The sequence below is a fragment of the Mandrillus leucophaeus genome, unplaced genomic scaffold (genome assembly GCF_000951045.1).
Source record: "Mandrillus leucophaeus isolate KB7577 unplaced genomic scaffold, Mleu.le_1.0 Scaffold604, whole genome shotgun sequence".
NCBI classification, from domain to species: Eukaryota; Metazoa; Chordata; class Mammalia; order Primates; family Cercopithecidae; genus Mandrillus; species Mandrillus leucophaeus.
This window is the reverse complement of record NW_012106520.1, coordinates 660,850-686,124: the sequence shown is the minus strand read 5'-3', so window position 1 is coordinate 686,124 and position 25,275 is coordinate 660,850. Positions and strand designations below refer to the sequence as shown.

At 41.0% G+C, this 25,275-nt stretch overlaps 2 protein-coding genes across 2 annotated transcripts; both read right to left on the bottom strand.

Moving 5' to 3' along the window:
- Window positions 1-824: 824 nt before the first annotated feature.
- SPHAR (S-phase response (cyclin related)) lies at window positions 825-3,394 on the bottom strand. The gene is made up of 2 exons (XM_011999858.1): window positions 3,379-3,394; window positions 825-1,226 (listed from the first exon to the last, which is right to left on the bottom strand). The coding sequence occupies exons 1-2, from the start codon at window positions 3,392-3,394 to the stop codon at window positions 1,003-1,005; spliced, it is 240 nt and encodes a 79-aa protein (XP_011855248.1). The 3' UTR covers window positions 825-1,002.
- RAB4A (RAB4A, member RAS oncogene family) lies at window positions 1,372-25,275 on the bottom strand. Its single transcript, XM_011999847.1, has 8 exons — window positions 25,245-25,275; window positions 19,571-19,651; window positions 17,365-17,479; window positions 10,446-10,508; window positions 8,713-8,867; window positions 7,268-7,363; window positions 3,379-3,515; window positions 1,372-2,558 (listed from the first exon to the last, which is right to left on the bottom strand). Exons 1-7 carry the CDS (start codon window positions 25,273-25,275, stop codon window positions 3,400-3,402), a joined length of 657 nt encoding a protein of 218 aa, XP_011855237.1. The 3' UTR covers window positions 1,372-2,558; window positions 3,379-3,399.

The window sequence follows — 25,275 nt, the reverse complement described above, 5'->3', positions numbered from 1 at the left end:
AAATATGAAGGGAAAAAAGTACATAAATGCTCTTTTAAATGAAAACACAGATTCCCTAACCACATTATTTTCTATCAGTAGGTAGTGTTTCCTAACCTTTGAGGCTGGTGACCAACAACTTGGGTCACTTGTCCTACTGAAAGTGGTAGATCTTGTGTTCTCAGATAAATTCCTCTAAAATTCTAAAACAACCCTTTAAAGAAATAAATACAATAGGGAAGTAACCAAGTCAACAAGTGGAACAAACTCAGATTGTACGTACATGAGTAGTTAGATGGATCAGGAAAGAGGTGCTTCACAAATGGCACCACAAAACATTAAAAATTCACGGGTTTTTTTTTAAAGCGCCTCTAATTTGCCTCTCCAAAAACATAAAAAGATGACAGAAAATAAGGAAACATCATCTGCTGTGTCACAGTACAAATTACAGATCATTTAAGTTTCTAATTTTAGCATCAGATTCTTTAAATACTATTATTGATCTGCTAGGAATCAATGTTCTTGAATTCAGCAATTCTTATACTAGCCACAAGTAATGTTTTCAACAAAACCATTACAGATTCCCAAATTGTGATGTTCTCATTTTTACTTAAATGCTGGACTGTAAAAGAATAAATTACGATCTCCAGTTTAAATGGTTTTTATAATCTTTTTCTAGGAAGACTGAATAATTACTTTCCTAGAAATCTAAATTAAGAGCTTCCTGAAAATTTAATGAGTTACGGGAAATAGCAACGTAACATTTATTACTAGCCTGAACAATACCGAATTATCTCCCCTCCTCATTCTCCCTAAAGGCAAAGCCTGATTAAGAACCACCATGGTTTGGTTCTCCAGCAACTTTTATTGGTCAAAGGATGCAGAAGGATATATGGTGTCTGTGGGTTAATTAACAGGATCGTTTATAAAACAACTTTACATTTATCTTATTTTTAAAATTCTTGCTTTTGAATAAGCTGATGTGTTAGAATAGACATGCTCCTATCCCATGCAAAAAGCTGTTCAAAAATGAGCAGCTTGCAAATCTATCATAAATGAGACATTGAATAAAACATTCTTACAGTGAGGTCTAAGAAGTAGTTCAGTCTGAGAATTTGCTTCAGATACTTTCTGAAATAAAATATTCAAGGCATAAAAAAAGCAAAACTCAAAATATCTAAAACAGACACATACTGGTATTTTTATCCTAGTTACTTCCCAGAGTTTTTGTGTGTCTCTGTGCTCTGCTGATTAAAATAAACAACAAAAGCAGTAGGCATCTTCTAACTAAAAGTTAATTTACTAGTCTTCAACTAAAAAGTCACAGTGGAAGAACATATATAAGGTGAAGAAAGCTTTTTAACCTTTCAGACTTAAATAATACTGTATTTCAACTTTAAAGAAAGGTTCCACCATATATTTTTTGCACTGACATTTTAAAATACAAGAACAAGTCTTTGTAATACAATATACACTTCAATATACCCAATATACCTTAGATGAATTAAAAACATGTCAACTTGATAACTGTAGTAAGGCATTTAAGTATTCAGCAGAAGCCATAAAGAAATTTCTTAATGAGTGGTGTCCTTTTCATATTAACTGGATTTAGCAGGTTTCCTTAAAATGAACAGGAAACAAAAGATATGAAAAACAGGCAGTGATGCCATTCTACTGAATTCCAGAAAAAGCACAGTACAAACAATGTGTTTTCTAGCAGGGAGACCAGACACACCAGCAAACTGGAAATGGACGAGCGGCCCCAGCTTGCATGGTCTATTGTATTTTATCCACCGCTGAGAGAAGTATTAGTAGCCCGGTAGGTTTGGGTAAAGGTACCAGAATCCTTAGTGCTAGTCTCATAGCCTAAAACAGAGCAGGTACTCCACATATACTTCCTGAACTGACCTGGATGAAGAGGCTTTAAAATCAACAGAGCTGGACAGTATAAAGTTCACGGAAAAACTCCATTTTTCATTTTATTTTTTTTGGTATGTTAGTGAATGTCTACTGATCTAGTATTTCAAGTGTGGATCACGTAAACACCATGTAGAATGTAGTAAACAGAATTAAATAAGAAACACACTGGCTATCAATGCCAGAGTCTTTGAATATCAGGTCATAAATATAACCAATTGTGCAATATAACCAACATGATGAGAAGAGCACACCTCACAACTGACAATTTTAGTTCATATGATTAAAAAAAATAAAATCTGAAACTGCATTTAGTGCCACATTCTATCATATCATACATCAGATTCCATGCTGCGGAGCCACACTGGGCTACAGGACATACAGTACATAGCATGTTTATAGCATGTTTATAGCATGTTTTAAACCGAAAGTGAAAGGGAAAATATGAAACAGAAAATTTTTACATACACATCTAACGGTGTTGTCCATTTAATTCGCTTTATCTGATTTGCTGTGCCACTTTGACCAGCTTGCAGAACACCCCAAATTCTCTTTTCCCCATAAAGATCTACTTCCATACAGAGTAGAAAAGGATGGTGGTAAAAAAACTTAAGATTCTTCAGGTTCCAACGATTGTGTCCCAAATGCCACTGTATGAACACCTAAAAAATAATAAGAACAATGTCAAAATCTGCACAATTATAAATGCAAAAGTAAATACAGCTTAAAGCCTAAAAGAGAATTCGTGAACATCTCGTCTTTCAATACTTGTCTGTGTCTACTACATGATGTCGACTATAAATAAAACGTCCACTGTGGTAAATGGGAAAAAAGAAGAAGCTTTAAAAAGCTAAAGGGAGACATTTGTCAATTTCATAAATGGGTCTCCTGTTTTAGCAAAAGGCACATTCCTTTAGACCTCAATCAATCCAGGAAAGGCTCCTCACTGACATAAGGAATTAGGATATCTCACCCTCTCCCGTCAACCACCACCTGCCCTTCCTTTCTTTCTGAACAAGAACATGAGAATTTCCTATAGGGTGTAAATTCTTTCAGTTAGAACATCCAACTTTAACTTACGGGATATTCTCTTTCTCTTTTTTTTTTTTTTTTCTGAGACCGTCTCACTTTATCACCCAGGCTGGAGTGCAGTGGTGCGATCTTGGCTTACTGCAACCTCTGCCTCCCAGGCTCAAGCAATTCTCCTAAGTTTCATGAGTAGCTGGGACTACAGGTGCATGCCACTATGCTTGGCTAATTTTTTGTATTTTGTAGAGATAGTGTTTCACCATGATGCCTAGGCTGGTCTCAAACTCCTGAACTAAAGCGGTTGGCCCACCTCAGCCTCCCACAGTGCTGGAATTAGAGCCACTGCACCCGGCTGGGATCCTCTCTTTTTCATACTGCAGCTTCCCAAAGCTTTCACAGGCCTCTGCACTTCAGCTTGTCAGGAACTCAGGGCAGTGAGGTGTCCAAACCCACCTGTGCGCTCTCCCATGGCTCCTAACAACCACACTCCTGAGCATTCGGGGCCTGTGCGCGCCGCGGTGACCTCAGCTGTCTCAAGGCAGCATCTCCGTACTGAATACCCGAGCCCATTCTTTCTGGGTCCAGCTCACCTAAGGACCAAGCAAGTCTTCTTTAAAAAAAAGTTTTATGTTTCTGAGATCCCAAAAATAGATTAAAAAAAAAAAAAAAAAAAGCAAAGTATGGAACCCTGTGTATATATCCCACCATTCTGAATAAAGAGGAAAAAACAATTTACATGTTTGCTTGCACCGGCACAAAACGTCTCTAGCACGATACATAAGGAACGGCTGATTCGGAGGAGTTCTAGATGGCCGGGGACAGGAGGGGGTGGTAACAGCGGGACTTTCCACTGCATACTCTTTTATACTTCTTGAATTTCAAATTATGTGAATATATTATTTATATAAAATAACTTAAAATTAAATTACAAAGATACAATTTTTCACTTATCGGATGGGCCAAAAGTCCAAGTATGATGATACTACATGCTGTGGACATGGCTTTAGTGAAATAAGCCCATCACTAGGAGAAAATGTGACCGCCTCTACACCAAGATCCCAAATGCTTCTGTTCTCTGACCCAGCAATTCCACTTCTGCGCATCTGTCTGACACACAGACTCATGCACATGCAAAAAAAAAAAAAATATATATATATATATATAAAAAAAAGTATTTACTGTAACATTACTTATAATAGCAAAATACTGGCAACAACCCAGATGTCCAAAGTAGACTGGCTACATAAATTATGGCAACACATACGTGATATATAGGTTGAGCGGTCCTTATCCAAAATACTTGAAACCAGAAGTATTTTGGATTTTTTCAGATTTTGAAATATTTCCATTATACTTACCAGTTCAGCATCCCTAATCTGAAAATCTGAAATTTGAAGTGCTCCAATAAGCATTTCCTTTCAGTGGCAATGTTGGCAATTAAAAAGTTTCAGATTTTGGAACATTTTGGATTAGGGATACTCAACCCATGTTATATATTACACACACACATTACGTATGACATTATGTGTTATATATATGTACATTAGGTATATGTATATACGGGAACTATACGCTGATTTGTCATGATTTATAGGTTATATAACAGTAAGTAAAAAAGCAAGGCGTGGTAGTCTATCATATATTTTGTATAAAAAAAGGGAAGAAAACAATGGTTCTTGAATGTATTACCCATTAAAAAAAATAAAAAGTACTGCTGAAGAATCCTAATTTATACCCTTATTTTTTTTAACCTAGAGGTACTTATGATTTTGATGATCTCAGAAAAAAACACATCTTGAAGACTGTATATGAGTTGCTCTGATGTATTCAGGGATACAATATTAAAATAGCAAGGTCATGTAAATACAACCTCATGCTGAGCTTAGTAATACTCAACAGCAAGCCAACTGTAATGATTTATGTTACAGAGTCTTGGTTTTTGTACCAAGCTTAGTAATTTTTTTTTCTTTCTGATAAAAAAAAATACAAAAGGATGACGCATCCATTTCTGTTGAAACCCAGCCCTTCCAACTGGGCCCGACTCTCCTCCTTCCTCCTTTACCTAGCACCCTCCTTCTTCCCTGCCCTCTCCTTGCCCATTCTTCTCTCCGTTCCCCCTTTTAAAACATGCTGCAATTTCTCCCATCACCCACACCCCTGACTTTAAATTAACCCTTTGCACCCTACAGTGCCAGCCTGCGCTTCCTCAGGAGAGGAGTGGACACTCTGCTTGCTCACTTCCTACTTCTTCCTGACGGATGGCCAGCCATCTTCTACCTTCATAATTCTGCTGAAACTGTTCTTGATCAAACTGATCACTGACTTTCTATTCCCCATCCCAATGTGTGTTTTTCAGCTCAGTCTTAGCTTATGAGGCTTCCCTCTGTTACTATTACAGTACATAATGAACACTCCTTTGATTTACTTATAATTAGGGCTTAAGTGACACCCACATTCCCTTGATTTTCTTCACACATTTCTGACCATTTCCTTTTTCATCTTTTTTGTAGATTCCTCTTCCCCTGCTCATCCTTCATCTCCAGGGTTCTGTTGATCACTGCTCTCCTTAAACACTGTTCTCTGGATGATCACATTGCTTCCACAGTTTTAGCTGTTCCTATATATTGATGGTTCCCAAATTTATACTGCCAGCCAGGAACTCTTCCCCAAGCTTACTAGATAACTCCATGTGCATGTCCCAGTGTCACCACAAAGGCTGCACATTCGCAACAGAGCCATCTTTATTCCCTCACACTCCCTGCTTCTCCTCTGGCTCCACCGCATCTCTGTCCAGAGACCCCAGTGTGACAGCTGTGAGTCATCCTTGGTTCCTTCTCCCCTGCTGGCCCCTCCTGCTCACCCTGTCCCACCTAAGAACCAGTTGTCCTGTTCCACTATTGGGCATATGAGTCATAAGATGCTACTGCCTAAATATATCTTAGATCCATCTCTCTCTCTCCATCTCTGCTTCCATATCCTTGTTAAAGCATTAATCAGTCATTTCTTACTAGGATTACTCAAAAATGCCTTATAACTGGTATCCTGGCCTCCAACCCTGTCCTCTCTTCAGTCTGTTTTCAACATAACTCCCTACATACATGACTTATCTCAGGTCACAACCCGATCACATCACCCACCTGCTGACAACCCACCACCTACAGCAGTGGTTCTCAACCTTGGATGAACATTAGAACCGCATGAGTGAACATTTAAAAACGCTGATGCCTCGACCATACTTCAGCCCAATTAATTCAGCGTCTCCAGAGGCAGAGCCTGGGATTAGAACTTTTAATGCATCTCAGTGACTCTAGTGCTCATCCAGGGTTGAGAATTGGTAACCTACAAGATAAAGTTCTAGATCCTTGATGAGGACTGGCTGGTTCCTGCCTTTCTTCAACCTTTTCTCCTGCTATTCTATCTTCCTCACTCCCTTTGCTGGCTCACTCTTCGTTATATTCTGAAAGCCTGAGCTCATCTAATACCTCCTCCTGGAAGCCCTCCCTGACACCTCCTCTATCCTCTGGCTGTGGCAGGTCCCCTTCTTCATGTTACCCTGAGCCTGTGCATCCCTCAATTACCACATCAGCCTCGTGATATTATAATTATCCTCTGACTGTCTCCCACGGAAGACAGTTTCTTGGGGGACAAGGGGTGTGATTTATTCATTTTTGTATCCCAGCATCTGACAAAGAATAGGCACTCAGATGTTTGAATGAATCAATTAAAAGGTGATGCCTATATATAGTTACTTTAGTAAATGACAATTACATAGTATTTTGTCAGCTGCCTACATTAGGATTATTTTGAATTATTTTAACTGAAGCAACAAACACAAAAATGAGGCATTTTATAATTGAGGCATGCTCAGTGAGCTTCAGAAATAAAATTACTCTGGACTCCATAGCTCCATGATGCCCGATCTGCAAAGATCAACACTACACCATGTACCTGTAACTCCCTTACACATGACCACTGGTCCAACAGAATTAGCATGCTGTTGACAGAGTGGACAAAGGCCTATTCTTCCTCCTTTTAGTGAAGGACCCAAGAAATACTATAATTCTAAATGCAAACACTCCCTGAAACCTTGACTACCCCTCCACAGCTGAGTTGGTGTGCCCATCCACCTTCATCACCATGGAAACCATCCTGATAAGGAAGGGCTTTCACCTCAGCCAGGAGAACATGACCTTTGAACCCATATGTGATGATTTTAGGTTGGCAGGTACAGACAGAATAGTCTTTATTAAACCACTCCTGAAACTATTAATTAAAAGGTGATCTACTGAGCTAGAGTGTAAAATATGCAGAAGAAAAATTTGACTAATGGAAAGGCTTTTACCTGATTCAATTTTGTTAAGTATTTTTCTTGCACACTGTACAAAAGCCTCTTCTACATTCTCCCCTGTTAGTGCACTTGTTTCCAAAAACATCAGCTCTAAAATGGACATCAAACAAAATAAAGTCATATTTAGAAGATGATCATAATTTTCACTTACTAAAAGTCTGTGCAGCATTCTCTTAGAAAAGCAGACAAAATATAATTTATAACCTAAAACCATATATTTCTGTCAATATAAAACCAATATATGTCGTTATGTGTTTTTTAAATGTTAGAAGAATTCCAGCACCGGACTGAAAAGTCACTGGAATCTTGTGCTAGCCCTTCACCTGGTGAAAGGCCTGAGCAAGCCACCAGGCTTCCCCAGCTGAGTGACCAGCCATCAGGAAGGAGCTGGCTCGCCAAAATGGCCCTGCCACTGATTTCAGGCAAAGTTGCAATGTCCTTCAAACAATCTGAGTGTCACCACAAATATGACCTACAAGTGTTTACACTTTTTAGGGGACTATACTGCAGTCTGTCATACAGCCCATGAAGAGATAGTACAGGAATTAATATTCTTTCTACCCACTAGAGTAGCTGTTCATCTCAGCAGAAAGGCCTGTTCTGCTTGCTCTCTCAGCAAACCACAGCCTCGCTAGCCTCTTGTATCCTCACTTGTAAAAATGAGTTTAGATGACATCTAAATTCCTTTTCATCTTTGTTAACATTCCAAACTTCTGATTTCTAAACAGTTTTTTAAAAACTGTCATGATGGCGTATGGATTTCCCTCATGTTTATTTTCTTAGCAAGAAACTAGTAAAGTTACAATATAATTTGGAATCTTAGGGTCCAATCAAATATTGATATTAGCATATTATAGTCTTTGGTTCTAAAAATTATTTAAAATGTCTGAATTTTTAAAAAATCATTCTCTTATCCATTAATAAAGCAACCATTAATTTTATGTGGCATTTTCACGTATTCTACATGGAAATTCAAAAAAGTTTCAAAGTCACCTATAACCAAATGACTTAAGTTTAGCAAATGAAGCCAATAAGCCAAGTATTTCTTCTGCTTCCCTTTCTATTTGGGCTAATACTTCACCAAATTTCCTTCAAAATACATTAAAAAATAATGACATCATTTGGTTAGAGTCTTTAAAGATTATTGTTATAAATTTCACTTTAGCCCAAGATCTCTAATATTCAAAGACCTTCGACTGAAAAGTCATTAAGTAATGTTACTACATTTGCTTTTATCATTATAGTAACTTCTGCAGGCAGAATGCAATACACTAACAATATGCTAAACAGGTCTAATTTATAGTAAAAACAATTGGAAATTCCACATTTCCTAAATCTAGTTTAATCTCGAAATTCCAATATATGTTTTAAATTCAAAGAAATGCTTTTATCCTCAAATATGCCATTTGAAAAATAGTAAGAAGTAAAAGGTCACTTGCCATTTTCTTGAGCAAATCTGGAGGCTTCTAAGAAGGTAACTTCACGATCTGCATCCAGGTCCTTCTTGTTTCCACAAAGGATGATCACAATGTTCTGACTCGCTAGCATTCGGGCATCTGTTAACCAATTAGTAAGCGCATTGTAGGTTTCTCGGCTGCGTAATATAAGATTGTGAAAATAATACATGTATTTTATAAAACTAGCAACTCTTTCCAGTCATTCTCACTACTCACACCGCTTTTCAACATTTCAGGGTAATGGCACCAACACCTTTAAGGTAACTCAGACAACGTGAATGCACCAAACATATACCATATCCACAGAGTTTGTTTCGTTTTGTTTCTGGTAAAATGAGACAGTAAGTCAGATATTTTGTCATTTTTTGTTTGCCCAGTCATGGGGCAAAAGGAAAGATATATTCCTTCATTCATTTGACATCTACTGAGCTCTTAGCATGTGCAAGGTACTAGACTGTGGTAGGCAAGATTTCATAGCTAACTGCTGCCACTTAATGAATCCTTGCAATGTGCCAGCACTTTGTTTTACAGGACTTTATCACATTGATTCTTTATAAGGATTCCATGACACAGACTGCCATTATTCTCCTTTTCCCTGAGAAATCCAAGGCCCAGAGAGATTAATTACGTTGCCCTAGGTCATACAGCAGCCAGTGGCAAAGCCAGGACTTGACCAGCTCTGTCTGGCTCCAGAACCAACTCTCAGACTTACTATTTTTGGCCCTCATGTGTCTAAGGACCGAGTTCTTCTCATGGCACTTTGCTAGCCTGACTGATGACTTCACACTTTAGCAGGCAGAGCCTTTCACTGCTGGGGCAAGTGCAGGAAGTGCTGGGCCAGAAACTGCCTGCTTCCTCTCAGAATGCCTGTCTCCAGGGACACAGATTGGAAGAGGGAAGCGGCTGACCGACAGCCTCTCACTGGACAGGTTCCTACCCAGAAAGGGCTCCCAGGTGATGCCATTTAGATGACACGTTTCTGAGATAGTGCTACTCAGATCAGCGCTGTCGAATGGGATTTCCTCATGGATAGGAATGTTCTATAATCTGTTCTGATATGGTAGTCACCAGCCACGTGTAGCTACTGAGGACCTAAAATGTGGCCAGTGCAATCGAGGAACAGAATTTTTTATTTCATTTCAGTTAAATTGCCATATGTCACAAACAGCTACTATCTAAGTGCTTCACATTAACTAATTTAAATCTCCCAATGACCTCCTGAGGATCATGGGATTATTACTACCTCCATCTTACAGACAAGGAAACTAAGGCCCAGGCAGCTGAAGCAGCTGGCCTGAGAGGATCACCCAGCTAGTGACTGCAACTGGGATTTGAACCAAGCAATCCCAGCCCAGCGTCTGTGTCCTCGCCCTCTCTCAACTCACTTCTAATAACTTACCGTATATAAAGCTTTGTGAACCTTAAGGAAAGTGTTGTCCAAGCATCATGTCAAGAAACGTAATGCAATAAGACAGATTGCTTCATCTACCTAAAACCTTACAAACACATTTCTCTGCATGGGAAACCAGTGGTAGGGGCTTGTTCAAAGACCTCTGAGACCCCAGAGGGAAGGGCTAAGGGGCTTCCTGGATGCCAGCCACACCACCGTCCCCAGACACACAAAGCACACACTGCATGGAAGGCACCTCGCCAAGACCAGCCTTTGGGCTGCAGGGCACTGAGCAGCCTCCTTCACCACGGGGAGCCGGCATTACCTGGTGATATCATAGACAAGGAGAGCCCCGGCCGCGCCTCGGTAATAACTTCTCGTCACGGACCTGGAAGAATTACACTGGTTTTACTTTCAACCAATTGAGACCCTTTACCGTATCCCACCTTCCCATGAAAAAACACCCACGCTTGCTCTGTAAACCACGGCACAGGGACAGACGCCGGTTTAAAAGAGAAATGATTCAAAGACACCTGAACATACGTGAGAGGGGTTACTCTGCCTGAAATCACATCACCGTGACAAGCAGGAGATTCCTTCAAAGCGGATGCAGCTCTCTGATGGATGTCTCCTTTGAGAACTCCTAGCAGGGTGAGCTGTCTGCAGGCGGAAGCCAGCACCACCGCCTAGATGGCCACTAAGGGGCTCAGCAATCCACTCGCTTCTCTGTGGGCTCCTCATCTACCCCACTCCCTGGCACAGCTCTCTCCATCTCTTCCAGTTCTCGCCACCTCTTGGGGCGGTGGAATCCATAGTCACCATGGCCCTGCACCCATCTGCATCCCTGCCCCATTCATGGGGAAACTGAGTGTGTCAGCATGTCATACCCACTCTCACATTCAAGAAGGCGTCTTTCATTGAAGGCGTCTTTCGGTCACATGATTTCCCTTACATTGTCAATCTCTCCCTCTTTGCTAGATTTTTCCCATTAGTGGCCTGACACCTATAATTCCAGCACTTTAGGAGGCCCAAGAGGGAGGACTGCTTGAGCAGGAGTTTGAGACCAGCCTGGGTAAGACGAGAGACCCTGTCTTTATAAAAAATTAGCCAGGCATGGCAGTGCACACCTATAATCCCAGCTACTCAGGAGGCTGAGGCAGGAGGACTGCTTGAGTCCAGGAGTTCGAGGTGATCATGAGCTATGATCATGCCACTGCGCTCCAGCCTAGGCAACAGAAAAAAAAAAAAAAAAAAAAGCCAGGAGTTCAGGATTTTTCCTATTAGCAAAACAAAAATAAATTGGCTCTGGTACCGCCCATCTTAAAACACAAAACAGAAATATGCTGCATAATCTTTTCAGCTACTGTCCCACTGTCTGCTCTTCTCCACATCCAACTCTGTTTTCTTGAGACAGAGTTTCGCTCGTTACACCAGGCTATAGTGCAATAGCGCGATCTCAGCTCACTGCAACTTCACCTCCCAGGTTCAAGCAATTCTCCTGCCTCAGTCTCCCGAGTAGCTGGGATTACAGGCACCCGCCACCACGGGATTTCACCATGTTAGCCAGGCTGGTCTCAAACTCCTGACCTCAGATGATCCACCCACCTCTGCCTTCAAAAGTGCTGGGATTACAGGCGTGAGCCACCACGCCTGGCCCCACATCCAACTTTCTGAAAGAGCTGTCTTTACCTGCAGCTTCCTCTTCTTCACCTCCAACCTGGTATCTCTCTCTGCTACTCCCCAAAAGCCTGTCAAGATCCCCACCCTCTGTGCACCCGAAGCTCACTCACTCGCGCAGCCTCTGCGCCCTGCACTCCGCTAGTCTTCCTCCCGTGCACCAGTCACTTCTCTGGCTCTGGTCATTCTTCTGAATCTGCCCTGCTGGGACTGCAATTCCCCAGAGCTGGGTCCTGGGCTCTCTTAACATTCGACTCAAATTTTGTCTCCAGCTCAGATCCAAGTGCTGCCTCCGTATCTCCATGAGACTGCCTGATAAACATGTCAAACTTAACATTTGCACAGCAGAACTCTTTTTGGTTCCACCCTCCAGGCCCGCCCTGGCCTAGCAAGAGGCATCACTACCCCCACTGTTTCTAAAGCAAATCAGCTCCACGTTCATTCTCAACTCCTGTCCACTTCCACATTCACTCCGCCTGCCTAGTCCGGTCTCCTAAACAGATCCTGTGTCTGCCCACGCTGCTGTCCCTGCTGCCACATGTGGCCCACAGTCCATTCTCAGAGTAGACCAACTCATCAAGGCCCACGACAGGACACACCCCTCACTGTACCTGGCCTTTTGGCCCCATTCTCTTCCCTGCTCCCAGCCCCTGCCACACCCATCTGGGCTCGTCACACCGCTGGCTCTCCTTGTCCCTTGGGTCTCATTAACACTGTCTCCTCGGCAACGTTCCCCAAGCACCCCCATCCAGTGGACCCCCTCTGTCTATCTCAGTGCGTTGTCTCCTGGGTGGCACCATCCCACTTGGTGGGATGCTCTGTCTCTGTCTCTATGTTGGCTGCTGCCTCCCCTCCACGGGGCAGGGCTCTGCTGTCTCACTCACCAGAGGACCCCGGTCCCTAGCACAGGGCCTGGACAACTGCTAGCCAGACATTTCCAGAACTTAACTGTGGCCTAGTTTTAAAAAAACATATTTGGTCTTCATCCCAGGTTCCTGGCACAGAGGCCTAAACCCCTGTGATTTCCTTAATGATAAAGGTGTCTTTTGTAAGCCAAGGAGATAACTGTGGGAAGAGGAGCAGGCTAGAGAACCTTGGGATGGGGGCTGTGGCCGTGGGAGCCCTCGCTGTGTGAGGAGAGCGCTGGAACTTCTAGCCTCGCCTCAGCCCTCTGGGGAGGAAAGAGGAGCTGGATAGAGATTGAGTCACTCATCAATGGACAATGTTTTAATCAATCATGCCTATGTAAAAAAAAAAAAAAAACCCACAAAAAAACCAAAATGATGGGGTTCAGAGAGTTCCTGGGCTGGTGGTGGCATGGAGGTGCTGGGAGGGTGGCCCATCCCCATACCATGTCCTCCTAAGCATCTCCTCCACTGGGCTGTGCCTGAATTGACACCTATCTAACAAACCAGTAAATGCCAGGAAAAATGTTTTTCCTGAGTTGTGTGAATCATTCTAAAGAATTCTCCAACCTGACAGGGATGTGAGGGATGGAGGGCATGGGAACTGCCAGATCTGTAGTTGGCCAAGAAGTGCAGGAAGCCTGGGCACTACAGTGGTGACTGGCATCTGAAGTGGGGGTGGCAGTCTAGGAGACTAAGCCCTTAGCCTGGAGGGTCTCCATTAACTCTGGGTAGCGTCAGAAGTGAAGTATTGGACACCCAGTTGGTGTCAGAGAATCCAACTGGCTGGTGTGAAGAAAAACCCCATAGACTTGATGTCAGGAAAAAAAAAAAAAAGACACCACAGAAATGAACAGTGCCTATCCTTGGAGAACAAGGAAACCCTGGAGCTTGCAACAAACAAACAAAATTACTAATTATTACTTTGCTACTTGGAAAAGAAGAGCTACTTTTAAATGTTCTTTTTAGCTCTTAGTCAGGAAGCTTCAAACTCTTCATGTAGCTTGAAGCTTTTCCTCTCTGCCTTGAGACTGTTACCAGGAGAGGCACACGCTTTAAGGACTGGCGGCAGGTACAGGTGCAGAGTGGACTGTTTGCTTCGCCCCCCCAGCCTCCTAGGGCAGGGGGAAAGGCCTCGCTTCTTTACATCTATTAAGAGGCAGCGCCTTTCTATTCTTGCTCAGCAGGCACCTAGCTTCTAGAGGAAGAGGGAACTAACAGTTCTCTTCAAGATAAGCTATATCACATCTACTTCTTAAAATTTTACTTTCGGATTTATTTTACAACACTGTCTTTTGACAAATGGTTTCTTATATAAATTATTCAAGTAGACAAATTTACACTTTTTTTTTTTTTTTTGAGACAGTGTCTCGCTCTGTCGCCCAGGCTGGAGTGCAGTGGACTGCAAGCTCTGCCTCCCGGGTTCACGCCATTCTCCTGCCTCAGCCTCCCGAGTAGCTGGGACTACAGGCGCCCGCCACCTCGCCCGGCTAGTTTTTTGTATTTTTTTAGTAGAGACGGGGTTTCACCGGGTTAGCCAGGATGGTCTCGATCTCCTGACCTCGTGATCCGCCCGTCTCGGCCTCCCAAAGTGCTGGGATTACAGGCTTGAGTCACCGCGCCCGGCCCAAATTTACACATTTACGAGTACTACTCTGAGGTGTTAAATTTTCTTACAAAAGTAATTTTAACCAACATAATACATGTGGATAGCTTTAAAGTGAAATGTTATGAAGTCTCTAAATTAAACACAGGTATCTCCTGCCTCACTCCTCTCTGGGAGCCCTACTCTCCACAAGCAAGGCGAGTTCTCTTTCTGGTAACTGGGTTTCCTTTAATTAAGTCATTAAAAGAGCACATACTGTACCCCTATGTGCTAGACACTATTCTGGGCACAGGGGAAACAAACAGAAAACTCAAAAACCCTTACACTCATGGATCTTAAAGTTTCTTTCTTCTCACTTCTACAAAAGGTTTAGGAAACCGTGAATTTCAGAGCTGTTTCTTCCCGCTCTGACAAGAGTCGTGAGCTCACTTACAGACTCCCCACTTGTTCCCCTGGTCCTCCTGGAAGGGCAGTGCCATCACATCTTAGTCTTCCCTCACCGTCCCTCTAGACCTGTGCCATTCTGAGCTGGATCTTCCTGCTGGCTTCATTTTCCCCTTTCTCGGTTCATGCCCTTGTCCTGGTGAAGTATATCCTCCTAAACTTTCTAAGAAAGTACATTTCTAAGAAGTCTCTAAGAAAGATAATCTTGGCTTCCTGCTCATTCTTGCACATCTGTTGGTATTCAGCCTTTACTCGCACAGTTACAGTTTGGCTAAGTTTAGAATTTTAGGTTGAAGAATTATTTCACCCTGAGTTTTGAAGGCAATACTTCCATTTCTTTTAGCCTCCAATGTTGCTGTGGCAGGGTTCAAAGCAATTCCATTTCTCACACTGTATATGTGGCTGCTTTTTCCCTCTTGGAACCTTTTTGGTCTCCTTTACTTCATCTCTGGTGTTCTGAAATTTCACATGACATGCTCTGGTCTGGACTTTTTCCTTACTATGTTTGATTTTAGGTGGGCCAATTAATCTGGAATCTCATTCCTTCAGTGAAACGTTTTCTTCTATTGTTTCCTCTGCTCTTCTCTCTTCTGGAACTCCTAACAGTCAGGCATTGCATCTTCTGGATTAATTCTGAATGATTCTTTACGTCATCTCTCCCATTTTTCACCATGAGTTTACTTATTATTCTGATTGCTCTTTTTAAGTATGACTTTGTTTCTATTACTTACTTCAAGGCAATCTCTGCTCTTCTTTCTGAGGATACTGTGGTTTTAGTGTGATTTTCTTATTCCCTGAAAGTTCTAGCTTCTTTACTTTGAGCTCTTTCTTTTGCTATAGAAACTTTCTTCAAATTTCTGCCTGATCATTAAGAGCAAGGAATGAAAAAGTCTAAAAGCAGCTCTTTATGTGTGGGTGAAGCGGGTGGGCTTGGAGGGTTTCACTGTCAGATGACTGGATAGAGATGGGGCTGTTTCACTGGGAAAGCAAAACACAGTACCTTCAAGTCTTTCCTTTCCGACTATTCATTTTTCTAGAGAAGGCTCTTTTCTCTTTTCTCCTATGTGGGACATACACACCTGGCTGCCAGTGACCAGGGAAGAGGTGGGCGGCGGGGCGGTTGGGGGCCAGAGGCTTTCACTTTCACTTAATTTCCCTCTTTTCAGGCCTGACCCCGTGCCCTCAGGTGGGCCTTATGACCTTGAGTCTAGACCCCATTTCAACGTAAAAGACTGAACCTCTTATTTCGTGTGTAAACATGAACCTCTGTAACGTCTACCTCCTGTAGAACCTGATGCTTCCAAATGCTGACCTTTTCTGGGACTCCGGAGGAAGAAATGGCTTCCCCCATTACAGCACTTAAGGCAGAGCTCCTTCTGCTGTCACAGCACCATCTACTTCCTATCTTCAAGAAATTTTTTGGAAATCTCTCAACCATAATTGTGCACTCTCTCAATCTTGGCCTTTTTGTATTAATTCAATTTCAGTTACTTAATAGATATTTCAGTGGGGTTCTGAGAAGGAAAAGGCATACATGTCTAACTGAATCCACCGTGTTTAATCAATGCTTCCAGAAAAATGATGGTGATTAAAGGTGGTTATGGTATTTTTGAAGCAATTATTGAACTTCAATTACTTAATTAATTTTTGAGACAGAGTTTTGTTCTTGTTGCCCAGGCTGGACTACAATGGCATGATTTCAGCTCACTGCAACCTCCACTTCCCAGGTTCAAGCGATTTTCCTGCCTCAGCCTCCAGAGTAGCTGGGATTACAGGCACCTGCCACCATGCCCAGCTAATTATTTTTATTTTTAGTAGAGAAGGGGTTACACCATGTTGGCCAGGCTGGTCTTGAACTCCTGACCTCAGGTGAGGACGTCTACCTCGGCCTCCCAAAGTGCTGGGATTACAGGCATGAGCCACTGTGCCCGGCCAAACTTCAATTATTTAATATAAGATATATACTCAACTTTAAGTGAAACGTTTACAAATGGGGTGGATTTCACTGAATTATAAAACTATCTGCTCTGACTGTGCATCTGTGCAAAAAACACAACTAAAATATTCATCTATTTTCTTACTTTAGTAGTTACAGAATACTAAACATGTAACCTCATTTGCAGTGACTGAAGTCATTCTGAGCCTCAATTATGACCCTATTGTAATAAAAGTGTGGAGAGAATATTTTGTGGAGTGTGTATCAAACATCAGAACATGCTCTAGTTAATGTAAAACAAAACAAACCCTCACAAGAGGTTTTAAAAAGTTCTTCTTTAAAAAAGGAACACAGAAAAACAAGCTTGTGCTTTGATGTGAATCTAGAAACATACTGTACAATACACAGTGTCACATCCTCCTGAGAACAGGTCAGCCTCCGAATGATAATGCGGTTGCCTGGAAATCCTCCTGTATTCTTTAGTAATCCATGCTGCACAGAGCTAACCTGAATTTTAGCTGTCTTGTCAAGCAAAGTTTCCAAAAATGAAGTTTCTGAGATTAGGACAAGGAAGGGGTGTGTTGGGGAGGGGATGAGACCTTACATATTGAGAGAATATCATCAAGTATTTCAAATCAAATTTTCAAGTATTTTTATGAAGTTAGAGAAAAGCTACCTGAATCGTTCTTGTCCTGCTGTATCCCATATTTGTAACTTTACATATTTACCACCAACATTTATTATCTTTGAACCAAATTCCACTCCTATTGTATGATTTGAGTCATCTTTGACTAAAAAAGAAAAACAAGAACAGCATATTTAATTTTAGAACATTAACAGGCTTATAAATTTAAACAAGTGACACTAAAACCAAGAGTTACATCAATGGGAATGGACAGTAGCCATTCATTTCTCCAACATTCCACTGAGAAGATGCATTTAGTTTAAAAGATAATACACATAGCCCCTATTCTCCAACAGACATAAAGATTTTTCTCAAAACCCCTAAACAAATCATGCATTTAAAAACCTATGCCTGAAGGTAGTCCTGCCATACCCGAACCACATGCAATTGAGCGCTGTGAAGATGCTCACAGATGGCGACTGCTGATGTACCAGGTACCATTCTGAAGGGCGTAACACCCAGTGACAGGTCTGGAACTCAGTAAGTAATGAGGTGGAGACAGTTTCAACTACTGTATTTGAATGGTTAAATATTCTAAAGAAATAACAGTGAATGGAAGGAAAAGCAGGGGAAAAGGGAAAAGGAGGAAAAAAATTGAACCAAAGAATAAACACCCTCCAACAAAGCCCAAAACAAAACCCTATGCGATCTACAGGTGTTTGAGCTTTTATTAATTGTAGTGTTCTATGGAAATGATTTGGGATGAATTTGTTGGAGAAATTAGTACTATTTGAATGGGCAGGAGAGAGGAAAAATAAGTATTTTGCTAAACCCAGCGGGAATACACTGCCTATAAAAGAACGTTTCGGTGATGATGAACAGATAAGCTAAAATTGAATATCATGGCTATACAGTCCATTGGCTAGTTTGTATTTTGTAATTGCAGAACAAAATTTAATTTTTCCAGGGATCAGGGATGCCACTTGGCAACTGGATTTATTATTCACAGGGCAAAGGGTGCATAAATGGTTACAGTGACTATGCTAGTCTGTTTCATGCCCAGACAGTATAGAACTAGTACGGAAATTCCATTAGGAGTAAACTACCAGGAAAAATGCAGAGTAAAATCCTTCAAAAAACAATAGCTAAAGGCCAGGGGCATCCTGGTTACAAAGAGAGACCTTCCGTTCATCACTGTTGTGAGGAGTTGTGGGGAGGACCATGCAGGGGAGTTCTCTGAGGAGGAGAGAGTGATTACATAAGCTGAGTACTTGGCCCAGTACCCTCTGGGTATTCTTTTCTAAGACTATACCATGCAAAGTCTTGGCAACTTGTAAATAAACTATCCAGTGAATGAACACTTGCTAAATTCAGTAAGGACCAGTTCTGTGACTAAGACACACTGGGTCCATGTCACTAAACAAACAGGCTCCAACAAGCTCTTGGTTGATGAAAATGGAAGTAGCAGAGTAAATTTCTAGCATTTTATTATTCTTCAAAGCTTTCCGCCAAGCCACCCCATACTGGCTCTTTCTCCTTTTTACCCACCACCTACAGTGTCTCACGTATACTTTCTTAAGATACACTTAATTTAAAAAGACATTCTGTTTTTGAGCTTTCACCCACCTGCCACCAACTAGACAGGTCTTTCTCCACAATTCTTTCCATTATTATAAAAGCATTTTTTTTTATTTTAAGGGCCTTTCAAACCTACAGTCTTCTACAGCTTTCCAAGGTCTCACATGGTTTGAAATAAAAAATTCAACCTCCCTTACCAAAACAGTGAAGGTTGATGGTAAAAGATGGGCTGTGTGGTAAAGAGGTCTGTTCCTGGCCTATAAAACAGAATTGATGACAGCAACTGCCTTACCTGCCTTAACTACAATACAAGCCTACTATGAGGACCAAATGTTGTTATTTTATCCAAAATGTGTGCCTAGAGTTTCTCTGGCTGCTCTGTCAGGAAATGGGATTCCTGCCAGAGAACCCCTTTGCTATCTTCAATATCACTATAAGATCTCTCAGCATTTGGAAAATGTACAGTATAAGTAATCATATATTGAACCATTGTTAAACTGAAATGCTAACTTAATAAAAAATCACATCACCCAAAGTTTAATAACATAACCCTTCAACTTACTTTCAAACTATTACTTTTTTCCTCTGAAAAAAGTTTAAGTTTTACTGTAAAAAAATCTGAGCAAGAGAGGGCTCTCAGAAGACATGCATGGGAGAATGACCATTTGATGACACTTACATTTTTTTTCAATAAACTGATGAAGTAAGCAAGATTTGCCAGTTCCTGCATTTCCAATAACCAAGAACTTAAACAAAAAATCTGAAAGATAAAAAGAGACTGTGAAAATAACTTCAAAATGGTGCTGTGAATTTCTTCTTAGATCATGATCACAAAATTTAGTATCTTAGTTGTTAATATAACAGGAAAAAGAGGTAACTGAGTATCTTGTGAAATGACAGTATACCTGTTGACTTACCTTCTGACATTTAAGGATTTTAGATATTTGGCTGACATGTTAAGTCAGTGGTTTACCAAACTGTGCTCTCTGAATAATTACTTTGCAAGCTGAAAGTTTGAAAACTACTGTTGGAATGAATAAAACTTGTCCCTCTGCTAGCCACTATTCAAAGAAATATGCATATTCAGTTGGCAGCAAACTTAGTTTAGAAATTTCAAGTGTTTTCTGTACAAAACAGTAAGCCTGGTAGACTTTGAAGAGTCTACTTCTTTCTTCTTTTTAAAAAGCAGGGGAAAAGGGAAAAGGAGGAAAAAAATAAGTTTTGTCTGCACTTGCAGATTTATGTGGTCTTGCTTCTTTTCCCTCATCTGTAATTTGTTAGCAGCATAAGCCATGTTTAGATCAGCACTTCAAGTGTGAAATTTGTCTGATTCAATGACAAACTGAATAATTTCTTCTTTACACATAGTAATATATTCAATTTGGGATATTATTTTTTATAAAATGGAAGTAAAGGATTTCCAAATAGAAATTGTTAATTAGCATGATGTAGTATAGGTAAACTTCATATTACCCATATTAATTCACTTTGTTTTTTGTGTTATCAAAGAACCGTACGTAGTTCTGCATAGCTTAGGAGCTGAGGAGCTCGGGAGCACCAGAACACCAACTCCCTCCCCGTTTCACTCAGCTGCTAAGTCCACTCCCTACCCTTGCTCCTGACCCACCACTGCTAATCTCCACTGCTGCCTGACCCCTTCTGTGGTCTCAAAGGCTCTGCTCTGTATTCCTGGCTCCCCTGTTTGTACCTTTGAAAGTGTCACCTCCACACTCTTTTCCAGATCAGACCAAGCACTTCCTCCTCAATTAAGCTCCAAGAGTGTGTTCCTTTACTGATGCTTGGCCTAGCTCTGTCACCTGTTTCTTAAGAACTATGTTAATCACCACTGAGAGATGAAGCCTACTCAACCTCTCATAATATTCACATGGTTACAGGCAATCAAACCAAAAATAACGTTATTAGAATTTTGTTGGCATTAAAAAATTCCAGGCTAAGCGCGTTGGCTCACAACTGTAATACCAGCACTTTGGAAGGTTAAGGAGGGAAGACTACTTGAGCCCAGGAGTTCAAGGTCACCCTGGGCAACATATGAAATTCTGTTCCTAAAAAAAATAAAAATAAAAAACTTAGCTGGGTGTGGTAGCACACACCTGTAGTCCCAGCTACTTGCGAGGCTGAGGAGGGTACACACCTGAGTCCAGGGGTTCAAGGCTGCAACGAGTTAGGATCACACCACTACACCCCAGCTTGGGTGACAGAGCACTCTGTCTGTAAACTAATTATTCAATGGATAGGTTAAAGAGTAAAATGGGGCCAGGCGCGGTGGCTCAAGCCTGTAATCCCAGCACTTTGGGAGGCCGAGACGGGCGGATCACGAGGTCAGGAGATAGAGACCATCCTGGCTAACACGGTGAAACCCCGTCTCTACTAAAATATACAAAAAAAAAAAAAAACTAGCCGGGCGAGGTGGCGGGCGCCTGTGGTCCCAGCTACTCGGGAGGCTGAGGCAGGAGAATGGCGTAAATCCAGGAGGCGGAGCTTGCAGTGAGCTGAGATCCAGCCACTGCACTCCAGCCTGGGCGAGAGAGCGAGACTCCGTCTCAAAAAAAAAAAAAAAAAAAAAAGAGTAAAATGGACAAAACTGAGGAGAGAATTAGTGAATCAGAATAAAACCTGGAGATTTCAGTAGGCTGTACCGAGAGCTGAGGACAGAACATATAAAAGAACTCAAGAGACATGGAGGATTGAAGGAAAATATCTAACATGAGTCTAACAGGAATTTTAAAATTAAAAAAATAAGAGAATGAGGGTATACCGAGAGACTACATTTAAAGAAATAATGACTGAGAATTTTATAGAATTAAAATTAAAGGATTGTTCAAATAAAAAATAACTCTGAACCATGAGAAGAATAAATAAGGATAAACCTACACATAAATAAATACATAATTGTGAAACTGCAGAATAAACACGAAGACTGTAAAAGCAATAAGAAAGAAAGGAAAAAAGGCTTATAAAGAAACTAGGTATCTTGATTCCAAAGGTCCAAAAACAAAGGGGTACTATCCTCACACAGCTGAGAAGAGGGGCAACACTGTTGCATTTGATGTGCAAAAAAATTACCCTTAAAGCCTAGGTGGTCTTCCACTTCCAGGACAATGGAGTAGAAGAACTTTTTCCTATTTTTCTCACTAAGAACAACTAAAAACCCTAGAAAAAGACGGGCGTGATGGCTCATGCCTGTAATCCCAGCACTTTGGGAGACCGAGGCAGGTGGATCACCCGAGTCAGGAGTTCGAGACCAGCCTGGCCAACAGCAAAACCCTGTCTCTACTAAAAGTACAAAAATGAGGCAGGCGTGGTGATGGGTGCCTGTAATCCCAGCTACTCAGAAGGCTGAGGCAGGAGAATCGCTGGAACCTGGGAGGTGGATTGCAATGGGCCGAGATTGTGCCACTGCACTCCAGCCTGGGCGACAGAACAAAACTCCGTTCAAAACAAAACAAAAACCACCCTAGAAAAGAAATAGAAAAGACTCTGAGGCCAGGCACGGTGGCTCATGCCTGTAATCCCTACACTTTGGGAGGCTGAGACAGGCAGATCACCTGAGGTCAGAAGTTCAAGATCAGCCTGGCCAACACGATGAAACCCTATCTCTACTAACAATCTTTTAAAAATTTAAAAAAATTAGTCGGGCATGGTGGAGAGCACCTGTAATCCCAGCTACTCAGGAGGCTGAGGCAGGAGAATCGCTTGAACCTGGGAGGCAGAGGTTGCAGTGAAGATTGCGCCACTGCACTCCAGCCTGGGCAGCAAGAGTGAAACTCCGTCTCAAAAAAAAAAAAAAAAGACTCTGAAAGGGTGGAGCAATAGAAGGCCAGTGTACCAGAGATTTCAGTGTACCAGGGATTTCAGGGCCCAAGGAATGATTTGGAAGGAAGTTTCCTGGGTTCTTTTTGCCTCTTATATCCTAGGCTTGGAGCAGAACAAGCTGGCAACCCAGAAATGCCAATGGATGCAGACAAAAAAAAGTCCTAGTGAAAGCCTGCTCTCTGTAGCCATGGGACCAAAAAAGGGGCAGCCAAGCAAGAGAGAGGAAAACTCTGCCACAATAATGACTCTATTCTAGCCAAGTACCACAGCAAAAACTACAGTCCAACCTGTACCCATGCCAACGAAGGCCGAATGGGGAGCCTAAACTTCCACCCTTGCAAGGCTACACCCAAGCGTATCAATATTCCCATAAAGACGGTGTCAGAGAAGATCAAGTAGGGAGCTAGGGCTTTCATCTCTGCTGGCTGGGTAATGAGCTCTTCTATGCCCCTGCCACAGTGTCAGTGGAGGTCACCAGGGAAAGGGGGATGAGAACATTCTAATCCTTACCCAGCAGTAACAAGATGAATTCCTCTCATGTGTCAATGGAAGCAAGTGGGGAATCTGACAACTTCTAGATTCCAGAATCCAGACATTATGGCAGTGATCAGGTAGTGTCCAAGACAGGAAGACAATTAAAAGACTTAAATAAAGATCTAAGGTCCTATAACAAAATAGAAAAATATCCAGGTTTCAGTTGAAAACTCTTCATCATACCAAGAACCAGGAAGACCTCAAACTGAAAGAAAAAAGGTAACAGACATATTCCTATATCAAGATGACAAATGTTAGAATTATCTGACAAAGATTTTAAAGCAGCCATCATAAAAATGTTCCAACAAGTAACACAAACATGCTTGAAATAAATGAAAAAATTAGAAATCATCAGCAAAGAACTAGAAAGTCTCAGCAAAGAACTAGAAGATACACAGAAGAACCAACCAGAAATTTTAAAACAGAAAAATAAAACTACCAAAATAAAAGTTCAGTGGATCGGCTTGACAGCAGAATGGAAGTGACAGGAAAGAATCAGTGAACTAGATGACAAAATGATAAGGTATCCAATCTGAACAACAAAGAATAAAAGGCTGAAATAAATAAACAGAGCCTCAAAGACCTGGTGACAATAAAAAAGATCTAACATTCATGTCACTGGAGTCCTGGAAGGAGAGGACAAAGAGCAAGTGATTGAAAAAAGCACTCCAAGAAATAGCACTGAAAACTTAAATTTGGTGAGAGACATCAATCTACAGATTTGAAATGATGAATGAACCCAAACAGGATAAACCCAAACAAGTCTGTGACAAGATCATAACTAAACTTCTGAAAACTGAAGAGAAATAAAAAGTCTTAAAGGTAGCCAGAGAAAAACGATACTGTATCTACAAGAGAAATACAATTCAAATAACAGCAGATTTCTCATCTGAAGCCAGGGAGGCCATAAGAGAGTGATTGTATTTTTCAAGTGCTCAAAGAAAGAAAACCTTTCAACCCAGAACCCTATGTCCTGTGAAACTATTTTTCTGGAATAAAGGGTAAATGAAGACATTCTCTGATTTAAAAAAAAAATTAACAGAATTTATCACCAAGAAATCTGCCTGCAAAAGAACAGCTAAAGGAATTTCTCTGAACAGGAAGAAAATGATAAAAGAAGGAATCTTGGAACATCAGAGTGGAAGAAAGAACACGGAAAGCAAAAATATGGGCAAATACAATAAGGCTTTCCTTCTTATCTTGAGTCTTCTTCATTATGTTTAACTGTTTAAGAAAAATAGTATTATCTATGTGATTCTAAAATATGTAAAGGAAACACTTAAGACAATTAAAACAAGACAGGATAAAAAGATGAAATAGTGAACTATGATATATATATATAACACTATGATAAGTTACATATATGTAAAGTAAGACATAGAGTGACCACTGAAACAGCCATGAGTAGAGATACATTCAAAAACACTCTTGGTAAATCAAACAGAATTCTTTAAAAACGGCCAGTCAAGGCAGGCTGGAAAAGAAAACTGAGAAATAAAATGGCAAACCTGAGTCATACAATATTAATAATTATATTAAATGTAAATGGAATAAATACACCAATTAAATGACAAAGATTGGAAGACTGACTTAAAAAGCATGACCTAATCATACACCATCTACAAGAAACTCACTTCAGTTATAATGATATGGACTGCTGAAAGAATGGAAAAGGATGTATCATGCAAACATTAATCAAAGAAAAACAGGGCTGGCTGTATTAATATCATATAGACTTCAGAACAAAGAAAATAACCAGAGACAGAAAGGGCCATTACATAACTATTAATACATAAGGGTAAAGCCACCAATAAGATATAGGTATCTTGAACATGTATATGCCAAACGGCTGTAAAATATGTCAAGCAAAAACTAACAGAATTAAAAGGACAGACAAACCCACCATTATAGCCCAAGATTTTAACGCTAAGTAAAATGTTAACTGGATGGTTGGCAGTTTCTTATAAAACTAAACATTTAAGTACCATATGATTCAGCAACTGCACTCCTAGACAT